At 35.5% G+C, this 11,525-nt stretch overlaps 2 protein-coding genes across 3 annotated transcripts; one reads left to right on the top strand and one right to left on the bottom strand.

Moving 5' to 3' along the window:
* The first annotated feature begins 551 nt into the window (after positions 1-551).
* On the top strand, positions 552-5,392 carry LOC118046854 (phospholipase A1 PLIP2, chloroplastic). Of its 2 annotated transcripts, XM_073407675.1 has the most exons (6): positions 552-1,450; positions 2,185-2,685; positions 2,958-3,017; positions 3,249-3,665; positions 3,751-3,835; positions 4,026-4,137. In XM_073407675.1, exons 1-6 carry the CDS (start codon positions 821-823, stop codon positions 4,031-4,033), a joined length of 1,701 nt encoding a protein of 566 aa, XP_073263776.1. In that variant the 5' UTR covers positions 552-820; the 3' UTR covers positions 4,034-4,137. The 2 variants fall into 2 exon arrangements, with proteins under 2 accessions (XP_073263776.1, XP_034911813.1); XM_035055922.2 differs by having other exon boundaries at positions 557-1,450; positions 3,751-5,392.
* A 2,466-nt stretch (positions 5,393-7,858) lies between these two features.
* Positions 7,859-9,747, bottom strand: LOC118046855 (uncharacterized). Its single transcript, XM_035055923.2, has 3 exons — positions 9,434-9,747; positions 9,047-9,266; positions 7,859-8,237 (listed from the first exon to the last, which is right to left on the bottom strand). The coding sequence occupies exons 1-3, from the start codon at positions 9,625-9,627 to the stop codon at positions 8,022-8,024; spliced, it is 630 nt and encodes a 209-aa protein (XP_034911814.1). The 5' UTR covers positions 9,628-9,747; the 3' UTR covers positions 7,859-8,021.
* Between the last annotated feature and the right edge of the window lie 1,778 nt (positions 9,748-11,525).

Raw genomic sequence — 11,525 nt, 5'->3', positions numbered from 1 at the left:
ATTAGAAATGCCTTACGGACACGTCGCCTGTGGATGACAGGGTTTTATTATTATCTGCCTCCACAGTGACGTGGCATTTCAAAGATAAATCTTCTCTGTCTCGTGGGTCCCATCTTCACACGTGTTCTCTTAGGGGACCAGACCTCCTTATGCTGCAAGCCTGCAACACGCTGTCGACGCAGAGAATCGCATTCCATGTGAAGGGGAAGCAAAATATATAAAGAAAGAAAGAAAAAAATAATAATAATGTTGTTCAATACAGTAACGACGCCGTCGACAGACGACGACTATTTTAGTAAATATATATATATAAAAAGCGAGAGAAAAAATGGGAACAAAAAGGTATCTCATCTTTTGCGTGACAAATGGCAAGCCTTTAATGGAGGACTTCCTCAGGTTGCAACACGCTTTCGACGTAGAGAATCATTTCTTTCAATGTGAAGAAGAAGCCAACAAAGCAAAATAATCATAATAATAATGTAGCTCACCACAGTAACGACGTCGTCGATAGACGATGGCTATTTTAGTAAATATACATTAAAAAAGAAGAAGAAGTAGCAGCGAGAAAAGAACGGGGAAATAAATGGTAGCTGAGCTAACCAAACCTTAGCTTTCTTTAAATTTACACCCCTCTTGAAGATTTTGTTAGAGCAAGAAAAGAAGAAAATAAGAAGACAGAGGAGAGAAATTCAAAGATTGTGGTTTGTCCATAAACCTCGGCGTCTTTGCTTGGTAGAAATTCATTGGTAGGCAGACGCAACAGAACAGGAGAAGCAAACACAATAATACCCTGTTAGTTTACAATAATAATAATAATAAAATGGATAGTATATGCTTAAAAACAGCTGGGATTCATGGGATAGCTTCAACCATATCAACCGTGAGTGGATCCCAGGTGGAGGCGCGTTCAATTACGAACGCATCTCAGCTGAGTGCGGTTGCGAGGGATAAATCGATGGTGCCTCAGAAAACGGCGTCGCCAACGTTCTCTTTTAGTCTTAGACACCCTTGGCAATCTCTGTGGTCTGGAGGAGGTAAGAGTACCAGGTACAATGGGATGGCTTCAGACGATGCCGTGTTGGTGGAGAATGGGGTGGAGGGCGAGAGCGAAACAATGGGATCGAGTGAAGGGGAAAATGGGAACTGGGTTTTGAAGATTTTGCAAGTGAAATCACTTTGGGAAGATGATAGAAAAGGAAGCTTTGATGGTGTTAATGAAGAGGTAAGGAAAGAAGGTGAAGCTGCTTTGGTGAATGATGAAGAAGAGGAGTGTGATGTGTGTAGAGCTGGAGACGATGATGATGAAGAAGAAGAAGTAGGAGAGAAAGAGATTAAATTTGATAGAGATTCGTTTTCGAGATTGTTAAGGAGGGCCTCGTTAGCTGAAGCCAAAATGTATGAGAAAATGTCTTATTTGGGCAACTTGGCTTATTGCATTCCTGATATCAAGGTACCAAATCTATCCATTTCTGTCTTTCTTTTCATTTGCTTTCAAGTTTATTGCTTTGATCGCTGTTTTCTCGCGCTGGAGATGAGAGTTCTGCGTAAATATTTCTTTCTTATGAGGTCTTGGATCTGATTGGTGGATTTATTGGATCTTGGATCGACCTGTACATGGTGGATTTTATAGTTTTGGTGATCGGATTTTCTTTATTAAAAGAAGATGATCTTAGTTTCTGTGCTTTGTAGTTAGATGACTTTCAATCGTATGGCTTGTGCTTTTTAGATATTCAAATTTTCTGTTTTCCTCCCTGTTTGGGGATTTTTTATATTTTTTCTGAATTCTCATTCCAAGTGTCTGTTTGTCGAATTTTAATTCGTTGGGAGCAATTTTGAGTATAGACCATTACTGTGCTTGCACGCGAATTTCCTGAGTTTGTCGCGGTCCCTTTTGTTAAACAATGTTCGTAGGACGCCACAGCTGACATCTGTGAGATTTGGGATGCTTTAGTTTATTAAGGTTGTTGTTTTAGCTGTTGCATGTTGTGCCCGTGAAGCCAAAAGCGTAACTGGGCAAAAAAGTGCTCAATTTGATACTTATTTTCTCTGAATTTACTGTCTCCGCTGTTTCATTGTCATATTTTCTGTTCCTTGCTGATCGAGAAGTTTACTGCTTTAACGTTGCAATTTAAATGTCTTCAAGTTGATGAATTGAACTTTTCTTCCTTCTTTTGGTAAATTCAGCCAGAAAGTCTCTTGAAACGCCGTGGTCTCTTCTTTGTGACTTCATCAATAGAGAGAAGGGAAATGGCCATGAGAACTGAGAAAAATCATGTGCCACCTGAAGATGAAGAAGCAGAAAGCACGATTGCAAAGGATGAGCTGGAAGGCAATGAACAAGAGAATGCTGGGAATCGCATAAGTGCCTCATCTGCATATCAGATAGCTGCCTCTGCTGCTTCATATTTGCATTCGCATACAAAGAGCATTCTTCCTTTAAAATCCTCAAAAGCTGATACTAGTGAGGATTCTTATCAAGGAGGCAATAAAACCATTGAGCCCATTAACACAATGAACCCAGATGTGGCATCTTTTATTGCAACCACTGACTCAATGACAGCTGTGGTTGCTGCGAAGGAGGAAGTGAAGCAGGCTGTTGCAGATGATTTGAGCTCGACACGTTCATCACCATGTGAATGGTTTATATGTGATGATGATCAGGGTACAAGATTCTTTGCGATTCAGGTACCGCATTAATTTATTCTGTATAGTGTAAATTGTGGTCTGAGTGTGAGGTAATTGGAGAATGGTCAGTGATCTCTGTTTATAGATTGCATCTCTGTTGAATATTTTAGACTCTGATCCAAAGATCATATTCCAGCTTGCAAAAAATGCTTCCCATCGGACCAGTCATGACAATGCTCAAAGAAACTTCTAATTTGATTGTTATTAACTTATTGTTGGTATCGTCTTTGTGACTATAATCCTCAGGCAGGTTCTTATTTTCTGATGTGCAGGGATCCGAGACACTAGCATCTTGGCAAGCAAATTTACTGTTTGAGCCAGTCCTGTTTGAGGTAATAATTTTTTGAATTTTCAAATCATCATTCACTCTGTTCAAAAAATTCACTTTCTTTGCTGGTATAGAATGTTGGGAAAAAGTTTTAGCAATTCAAGCATTATCTTGAGAAAGACTGCTTAATGTTTAAAAGACTTCTATTCTGCAGACATTTAGTGCAGTAGAACAGCGTGTTAATTCTGTACATAATCCCACAAATTGATTAATGTGATTTGCCTTTGTGGTTTAGGGATTGGATGTGCTTGTGCATCGAGGTATTTACGAGGCTGCAAAAGGAATGTATGAACAGATGTTACCCGAAGTTCGTGCCCATCTAAAATCTCATGGCAGGGGCGCTACCTTTCGTTTCACAGGGCATTCTCTTGGAGGAAGCTTGTCACTACTCCTAAATCTCATGCTGAAGATAAGAGGTGAAGTGCCAGCCTCTTCCTTGCTTCCTGTTATAACATTTGGTGCACCCTCCATCATGTGTGGAGGTGACCGTCTTCTTCGGAAGCTTGGCTTGCCACGTAGCCATGTTCAGGCAATTATGATGCATAGAGACATTGTGCCTCGAGCCTTCTCTTGCAATTATCCTAATCATGTTGCAGAACTTTTGAAGGCTGTTAATGCAAACTTCCGGAATCATCCTTGTCTCAATAACCAGGTAAAGTTTCTCTTAAAGTATCTACTTAATTGTATTTCTTTATCTTGATTATTTTACTAACTTGTTTGTGTACATTTTATCACAGAAACTACTGTACGCTCCAATGGGGGAGCTTCTGATTCTGCAGCCGGATGAGAAATTCTCACCTCATCATCATCTTCTTCCATCAGGTAGTGGTCTGTATTTTTTGAACTGTCCACCATCTGACACCAGTGATGCAGAGAAGCAGCTCCGCTCTGCACAGATTGTGTTCTTAAACTCTCCGCATCCTCTTGAGATCCTAAGAGACCGCTCTGCATATGGTTCTGAAGGAACCATCCAAAGGGATCATGACATGAATTCTTACTTTAAATCTGTCAGGAATGTGATTCGCCAAGAGCTAAACCGCGTCAGAAAAGCCAGGAGACAGCATCGCCGCAAATTCTGGCTTTCCATCATGGCACCGCCTGGCAATGATGCCAGTATCCTTGTAGGGAGGCCTGTGGGATTTATGAACATGGGCCAAAACCAATTCAACTTCTCAGGGATCTTGCAGACTGGGAGAGAGTCCGTGAAACGGTTCAGTAGGCTGGTTGCATCGCAACACATGCATTTGCTTGTGGTTCTCATGTGTCCTGCTCGAGTGTTGCTCTTCGGGGCATACAGTACAATCAATTACCATTGAATAGCCTTGTTGTCTTGGGCACATTCTGTCTAGTTGGTGGAATATTGTACAGGCTGCAAGCACATGGCAGGTAAGACCATTAGATTATTCTTTATTCATTGCTTCCACCCAAAAAAAAATTAAATGATTCAAGTTTCCTTGCCCCCTTTATCCAAATATTTATGTAGAGTCGAACTACAATTGAATATTGATCAATACAATAGAATTACAGTTTGAGTTCAGTCATGAACTCACAAATTGTCTTCTCTGGTGAAAGTAATCTCATTTTATCCTTGATGCTCTGCTTCCGGTCATCTTATTTTCTGACTAAACTGATTATTGTGTTAGCTTGCGGTGTTTGTCTTCTTAGGCTGTCTATATGCGAAAAGACCTCAACGTATCAAAGATATGAAAGTGAGATATGGCGGAGGTAGGCGTTACAAACACGATATTCCAGTTACTGAGCTCATCAATGTCTTCTTGTGGACGTTGATTATTTAGCTATCAAAATATCTTGGTCAGCACCTAAAACTATCTGAAGATCACAATCAACCCATCAATAATTTAGCCATGCCTTTATATAGTACGCAAACCCCGGCAGATAGATATCATTAGGAGAACCTGTCCACTTTCGGGCGAATCCTTCAGCTTGTGAAGCTCCTTGAACTTCGAGGAAACTTCAATTTCACGGACACAGCAAGTGGGAATCTGTGTCCAGAGCCATTCGATGACCCACGTTAAGAACATGGAAACTTACAAGTAGGACCGTGCACAAACAGACAAGCCACGAGGCTAAAGTCCTGGTCTTGCTCAAGGGGCTGCACTAAAAGGCTCGATTGGAGACAAAATAAGCGTCCCAAGCCCTAAATGTCTTTGTTCGTAACACATATCCATCCAACAAGGCATCGACAGCCAGCTAGATTATGGATGAACAGTCGGTGAACTTTTGAACCTTCAACTTGCGTCGTGTACAGAATGCGTGTCGTGCCGGCGTATAGTTGTTGAGTACCGTCGTTTTCATTGAATGTGTCATCTTCCTCAATGTGATTTGAATGATTTTGTTCTGCCAAATAGCCTCAACGAAGTTCATTGGCCGCTCTATAGATAGAAGAAGAAAAAATTAAAAGCAGAAAATAGAATAACTGTGATTTGTCTTCTAAAAAAATAGATTTTAATTATAAATTAAAAAAAAAATTATCTAATATTGAGATAAAAAAAAAAATCTCATCTACATAAATTAACATGGGTTGATTTGTGAACTTCAAGAGAATAATCTTAAAAATAAACAAATTAAAAAGCTTAATCTTTAATTAACTCAAAATTAAAGAGCAGAATTAATAAAAAATAATATTTACTTTAGAAAAGTAAAGTAAGAAAAGTACATCATTAATAATAAATGATGCAACTATATTTTTAAAGAATTGAGGGCCAATAAAAGCATTTAATTAAAAGAAAAGAAAAAATACTAATAATTGAAATTCTGTGAATTAACCCATTAAATCTACTAATCGGCTATGAACTTAATTGCTTTTAACAATTCTTTTATTATTTTTTTAACTCGAATATAAAAGATCAAGAATCTTAAAAAAAAAAAAAAAAAAAAAAAAAAAAAAAAAAAAAACCTAGATACATGTGCCTCACATTTTAAAAATAACAACCTTGGCTCGTGGCCTTCTAGCCCAACCTTGTGTACATGGCCCTATCTTTATTTTTTTTAACTTTTTATTTTGCCTTTTTTAAAAAAAAATAGTAGATGATATATCGTTTGTTTTTGTTTAATCTAACTGATCTCTAATCACTAAAAAAACATCCTTTCTCTTTTCTTTGACATAAAAAAAAAGAGTTGAAAAAAAAAAAAAAATTATATCAAAATTAAATTTTAGACAACTAAAAGGACAAATGAACTATAAATCTAAAAACATGGGAGAGAAAATATTTTTTTTTGCATAAAATTAAAAGTCATTATCTATTATTTTCATTTTGGTTCTCTGACTTTTGGTCTTAATTTTCTTTCCAAAAAAATATGCAATTAGACCTAGTTTAAGCTCCAAAAAGCTAAATTATATTTAAAAAAAAAAATTCAAAGAATCAAATAAAATTGACTATTACAGTCCATTTATGAGATAATGAACATTGTTGGGAGTTACAATGTTTTCCCAACTGAATTAGTTTCTGTTAATTAATTTGCCCTTTATTATGCTTGAATCGAGGGGACATCGGGATGGAGAATTCAAACGAAAAGTCGAAGGTGGACCTCCAGGGAAAGATGCCAGAACCTTTGAGTGTGACATTACGGGTGGTTAGGCCTCTGATTAATAGGGCCGAGCATATAGATGAAAAGCATTGACATGGAAAAGATGCACAAACCGTCGTTGCTATATTTCGGTGTTTATGGGCATAGGTGGGATAAAAGGCCGGAAATATCAGAGTGACGAGCAAGTTTTTGTGTGGAACCCACGCACGGCACCCTTTTATCTCTTGTTAAAAAGACCCAAAGACCCACAAATTCATGGGCTGCACTCACATCACAAGTCCTTGTAGAAACAGATAAATAAACCAATGAGAGCTTGTTGTAAATATAATTGGTTGTTTTTTAAATAATTTTTTATTTTAAAATATATATATATTATTTTTATTATTTTATATTAAATATTAAAATGATTTAAAAACATTAAAATATATTAATTTAAAGTTAATAAAAAAAATTAAAAAATTTTAATTTCAAATGGGCTTTAAATTTCTTCCCCTCCCTTTATAACAAACATTTTAGTACTATGAGATTTGTTTAAAGAGCATCCCTAATTTAGAGAACTTGGAAATAATGAACATGGAACTCACCTGTTTCTAGAGGGTCTGCTTACCTTATTCTAACGTTAAAAAAGGAAAGATCAGTCTTAGTGGACAAACCCAAATAATCTTTCTGTCCACACTGAAACTAGTTATTGGGCTTCTGACAGGCAATTAAGTTCAGAAATAATCAAGACCCATAAGAGGATGGATAAAGATACGTCACCAGGGCCTTTCCAACGGATTAAGGTTTGCTGCAAACTTGGCCTCCTTGTAACATTATTTCAGAGTTCATGCTCTAATTTCTTTTACACTAAGCTTAATTTGTCCCAAATCCGTAATGTAATTCGCCATCAAACAAAACAAAATTCAGTTCAATGCTACAGGATTTGCTCAAGCATATCATCGATCAGGGACCTAGGCAAGGTAATGGCATAAGAATTCCCCATCACCACCACAAAAAAAAAAAAAAAAAAGACATGTTATGGGTTTGTTTTTCAAAGATCACCTGTTCGAGTCCCACAAATCTCAGGGTCACTAGAGACTTATTTGGTCGTTAACTTTAAGATCTGTGGGATTAATCGAGGTGTGCGCAAACTCACCCGCACAACCATGTTAATCAAAGAAAAAAAAAAAGGTCATGTTTATGACTATGAGGTTACTGGCGATGGGGCATACAGTAGGGAGAAATAGGCAAGAGGTCATCACACAAAGATTCAATTTACAACATAAGCTCGAAGTTCATCAAAACACATTCGATAACTTTGGAGAATAGGTGTGCAGAATTTATTGTTAAGCATGTTCTCACAACAAACTTCTTAGTCTTGACACATTCGGAGTACATAAGTTGGCACGGGAACAATCAGAGAATACTAATGGTAAAGTAGACATGTCCATGGCCAACTAATTTTCAAGAATATCACAAATTACAGATTAATCTTACCTGCCAAGTACCATGAGTGCATGGCAAGACTGCCAAATGACATGATATTAGCAAGGGATGATAGCCCATGAATCATTCCGAATTTCTTGTTCATGGCAGCAAGCTTTGGATTGGCCTTCGCCACTTCCCTGTTCTTCGACCATCCAACTTCAGTCCCAATGTTCTCTTCACGCTCCACCTTGTGCCTTTGCTTCATCATCTAAACCACCAAACAAAGAAAAGAATTCACAAATCAATCCTGAACGCATCAATAAACTCGGACATAAAAGTCAATGGCAGCCTCAGAGTTCAAACAGTATTTTTCAGGGGATTGAATATTATTAACTCAAGTTTTTGTGTCTGGTAGTTTGGTCATGTTTCTTGAGGGAAAAAAGAACAAAAAAGAGGCAGTTGAGAATCAAGGAAGAATAAAAAAGATTAAACAATTAAATCATGATGGAAAAAAAAGAAGCAAAAGGAGGTAGTTGAGAATCAAGGGAAGAATAAAAAAGACTAAACAATTAAATCATGATGGATTTTCGTGACCTTACCAACGAAAATCTCCAGTCAATAAAAACAAATTCAAGCATTTGACCAAGTTGATTTAACCAATTCAACCATTTGAACAATGAACACGAGGCAGCAAACCTTTTCTATTTCTATGTTTTTTTAGGAAAAAAAAAGAGTGCAAAACAAAAATGAAAATTGAAAATGAAAACAATCATCAAGTTTCGTAAGACAACGAAATAAAGATATGGGCATGTTCGGTGTTGCGTTTTGAACCGTTGTTTCATCATTTTTTTTTTAATTTTGTTGGTGATTTTTAGATTGTAGAACACTTGGTGTTATTTTAATTTTAATTTGATATGAAAAATAATATGAAACACAGGCTCTGCCTCACTTTCAATTCCACGTGGTCACATGGCAGGAAAATTCTACTTCCAATAATTAACGAGGAAAGGGGTAATTTTAATACACTTCGAGAGTTGAATTGCACATAAACTAATATGAACAAAATGTAATTTATACCTCAATGGTCATTGGAGTAAAGACAAACAAATTGGTGAGATTGAAAGCAAAAGCCGAAAGCAAGAACCCAAGCTGGTACTTCTCTGCAGTGGATGCTGATTTCCATGGATGCAGATAACCAAACGCTGCCACAGAGATTGCACAGCAAACGCCCACCAATAAAAAATATGCAGGAAACATCTTGCTTTGCAAATTACCAAACTGATGCCTTGGCAAGTTCCTAGATAATTTCCACACGATTTAGTCATCGCTAAGCAATCATTCCCAGTGAATTGTTTTCATTATCATTATGAATTTCCTTAAAAAAATCATTATATATTAGGCATAATTAAAGTAAAAAAAAAAAAAAAGGAAGATGAAATAATTAGCAAGGGTTGAAACTGATACTTGAACATGATGATGCCGCCAATGAAAGTGACCCAGAGAGCGGAGCCAAAAGCGGTGGAGAAGCAGAGGAGGTGAGCCAACTTCAAGTAAGCGGAGAGATGAGTGACCGATTTTGATCCGAACGTTTCTGGAGAAAAGAGCACGCCTATAGCAAAGAATGCTATCGCTGCTAGGAATCGACTTAGCCAACCCATCTTTCTCTCTCTCAGAAGAATACTTTGCCGCAGGAGATTGAAGAAAGGGAGGAACGAAGGATTTTTTTTTATTGTATTTCTGATCTGCGGGTACAAATACAAGAAATTGGTGGTTGTTTGAGACTTTAATGGTGGCCGGATTGAGTTGGTTTGACTAAAATGCCACTTGTAATTCTTGACAAAGAGTAATTTCGATTTACTCTTCTTTTCCTAAAAACAAATACAGATATATAAACACACTAACCATAAATGAATAGAAAACACAAGATAGATACTTTGCGCTACATCACGGGTAGATTAGTTTTTATTTAACATAAAAAAAAATGAAAAGTATGAGATTCAGATAATTGATATAATTAGTTTCAATAAACTTGATTAATATGATTGAAAAAAAAAAGCATTAATAACAAATAAAACAAAAAAAAAATGACAATAATTTAATTAAAAAAAAGCTTGTTAATACATAAAATATATCTTTTTAATATTCTTAAAAGGTTCTTATGATATTATTTGCTAACAAAACAAAAATTAAATGAGAACGGGATGATCATATAAAAAGAATAAGGCGCAAATTTGATATAAAAATCAAACGTCAAGGGATAAAATTGAAAAACAAAATTCAATACAATCAAAAAGAATGAAAATTAAAATTAAAATTTAAACAAAAAAGAAACATAAAAAAAAAGACACAAGGTCAACCTTAATAAGCTTGTTGAATCCATAACTCAGGATATGAGATCGAGATAAATTCATAGAAAAAAAAGTAAAAAAAAAAAAAACGAATACAAATCCCCAACCAATACAGTTTTAAAAGATAAAATTAAAGAAAAAAATTAATTTTAAAAAAAAAAGAAACATAAAAAAAAGACCAAATGCAATTTGGTCTAATCTCCTAAACCCATGACATGAGTTATGAGATTAGATTGAACCATAAAATGCAAACCCAAAAAAATCTTGAAGCCAAATTTTCAATCAACCAATTAATGAGGGGTAAAACTATATATAAAAAAAGATCAATAAAAAAGGATCCCAAACAAGAAAAAATATAATTGAAAAGAATAAGAATTAAAATTGATATAAAAAGAAAATTCAATTAAATTTAAATGGATGAAATTGAAAAAAAAATCAAGAAAAGTATAAGAAAAAAAATAAAAAAAATGAGGACAAAACTTGATATAAAAATCAAATACCAAGAGATGAAATTGAGAAATAAATAAATTAAATTTGACTTAATAAAAAAAATGAAGAACAAATTTGAAAAATTAACAAACAACTACACTTTTTTTTATTTTTTGCAAGGACATAATTTTTTTCAAGGCTGAAGAGAGAAAAGAGAGGGAGAAGTAAAAATATCGTTGAAGCTCCACCATGTAAGGGACGACAACATGGGTCTCATCATTATGAAGAGGGCAGCTGCCAGCTAGACACATTGAATGCCGTTTTTAGAATGTGAAGTTTGACCACTCGAAAGGGAGCAAGAGCCTTCCACTCGTTGGCGTGTGCTCACAAACTTTTTATTTAAAATAATAATATTTTTTAATTTAAAGAATTGAATGCCCTCGAGTCAAATTGCCAATTACAAAAACCCTACATGAAATGACAAAAATACCTTTGATCTTAACTTAAAAAAAATAATAATTTTAAAGGTAATTTGGGGATCTCATCCTCCAAGAAATTTTAAAATTCTTGAAAAGCCTCTCACCTTTGAGAGAGTATTTGGAGACGCGGGCTAACCCACGTTTTCAAAAAATTTTTTTTTTTTTGTTTTTACTAAATATTAATTTTTTTAATGTTTTTGGATCGTTTTTATGTGATGATCTCAAAAATTATTTTTTTAAAAAAAAACATCATTTTGATATATTTCAGCACGAAAAGCACTTTAAAAAACAAACGCAACC

The sequence above is a fragment of the Populus alba genome, chromosome 2 (genome assembly GCF_005239225.2).
Source record: "Populus alba chromosome 2, ASM523922v2, whole genome shotgun sequence".
NCBI classification, from domain to species: Eukaryota; Viridiplantae; Streptophyta; class Magnoliopsida; order Malpighiales; family Salicaceae; genus Populus; species Populus alba.
This window is presented reverse-complemented; position numbering and strand designations above follow the sequence as displayed.

What these genes read in the sequence shown, in the direction of transcription:
- LOC118046854 (XM_035055922.2), top strand. Translation starts at nt 821, where the DNA reads ATGGATAGTATATGCTTAAAAACAGCTGGGATTCATGGGATAGCTTCA. An exon ending in CAAGATTCTTTGCGATTCAG is followed by an intron (nt 2,686 to 2,957) that starts GTACCGCATTAA and finishes TCTGATGTGCAG; the next exon opens with GGATCCGAGACACTAGCATC. An exon ending in TTGAGCCAGTCCTGTTTGAG is followed by an intron (nt 3,018 to 3,248) that starts GTAATAATTTTT and finishes TTTGTGGTTTAG; the next exon opens with GGATTGGATGTGCTTGTGCA.
- LOC118046855 (XM_035055923.2), bottom strand. Translation starts at nt 9,627, where the DNA reads ATGGGTTGGCTAAGTCGATTCCTAGCAGCGATAGCATTCTTTGCTATA. An exon ending in GGCGGCATCATCATGTTCAA is followed by an intron (nt 9,267 to 9,433) that starts GTATCAGTTTCA and finishes GAAATTATCTAG; the next exon opens with GAACTTGCCAAGGCATCAGT. An exon ending in TTACTCCAATGACCATTGAG is followed by an intron (nt 8,238 to 9,046) that starts GTATAAATTACA and finishes TTGGTGGTTTAG; the next exon opens with ATGATGAAGCAAAGGCACAA.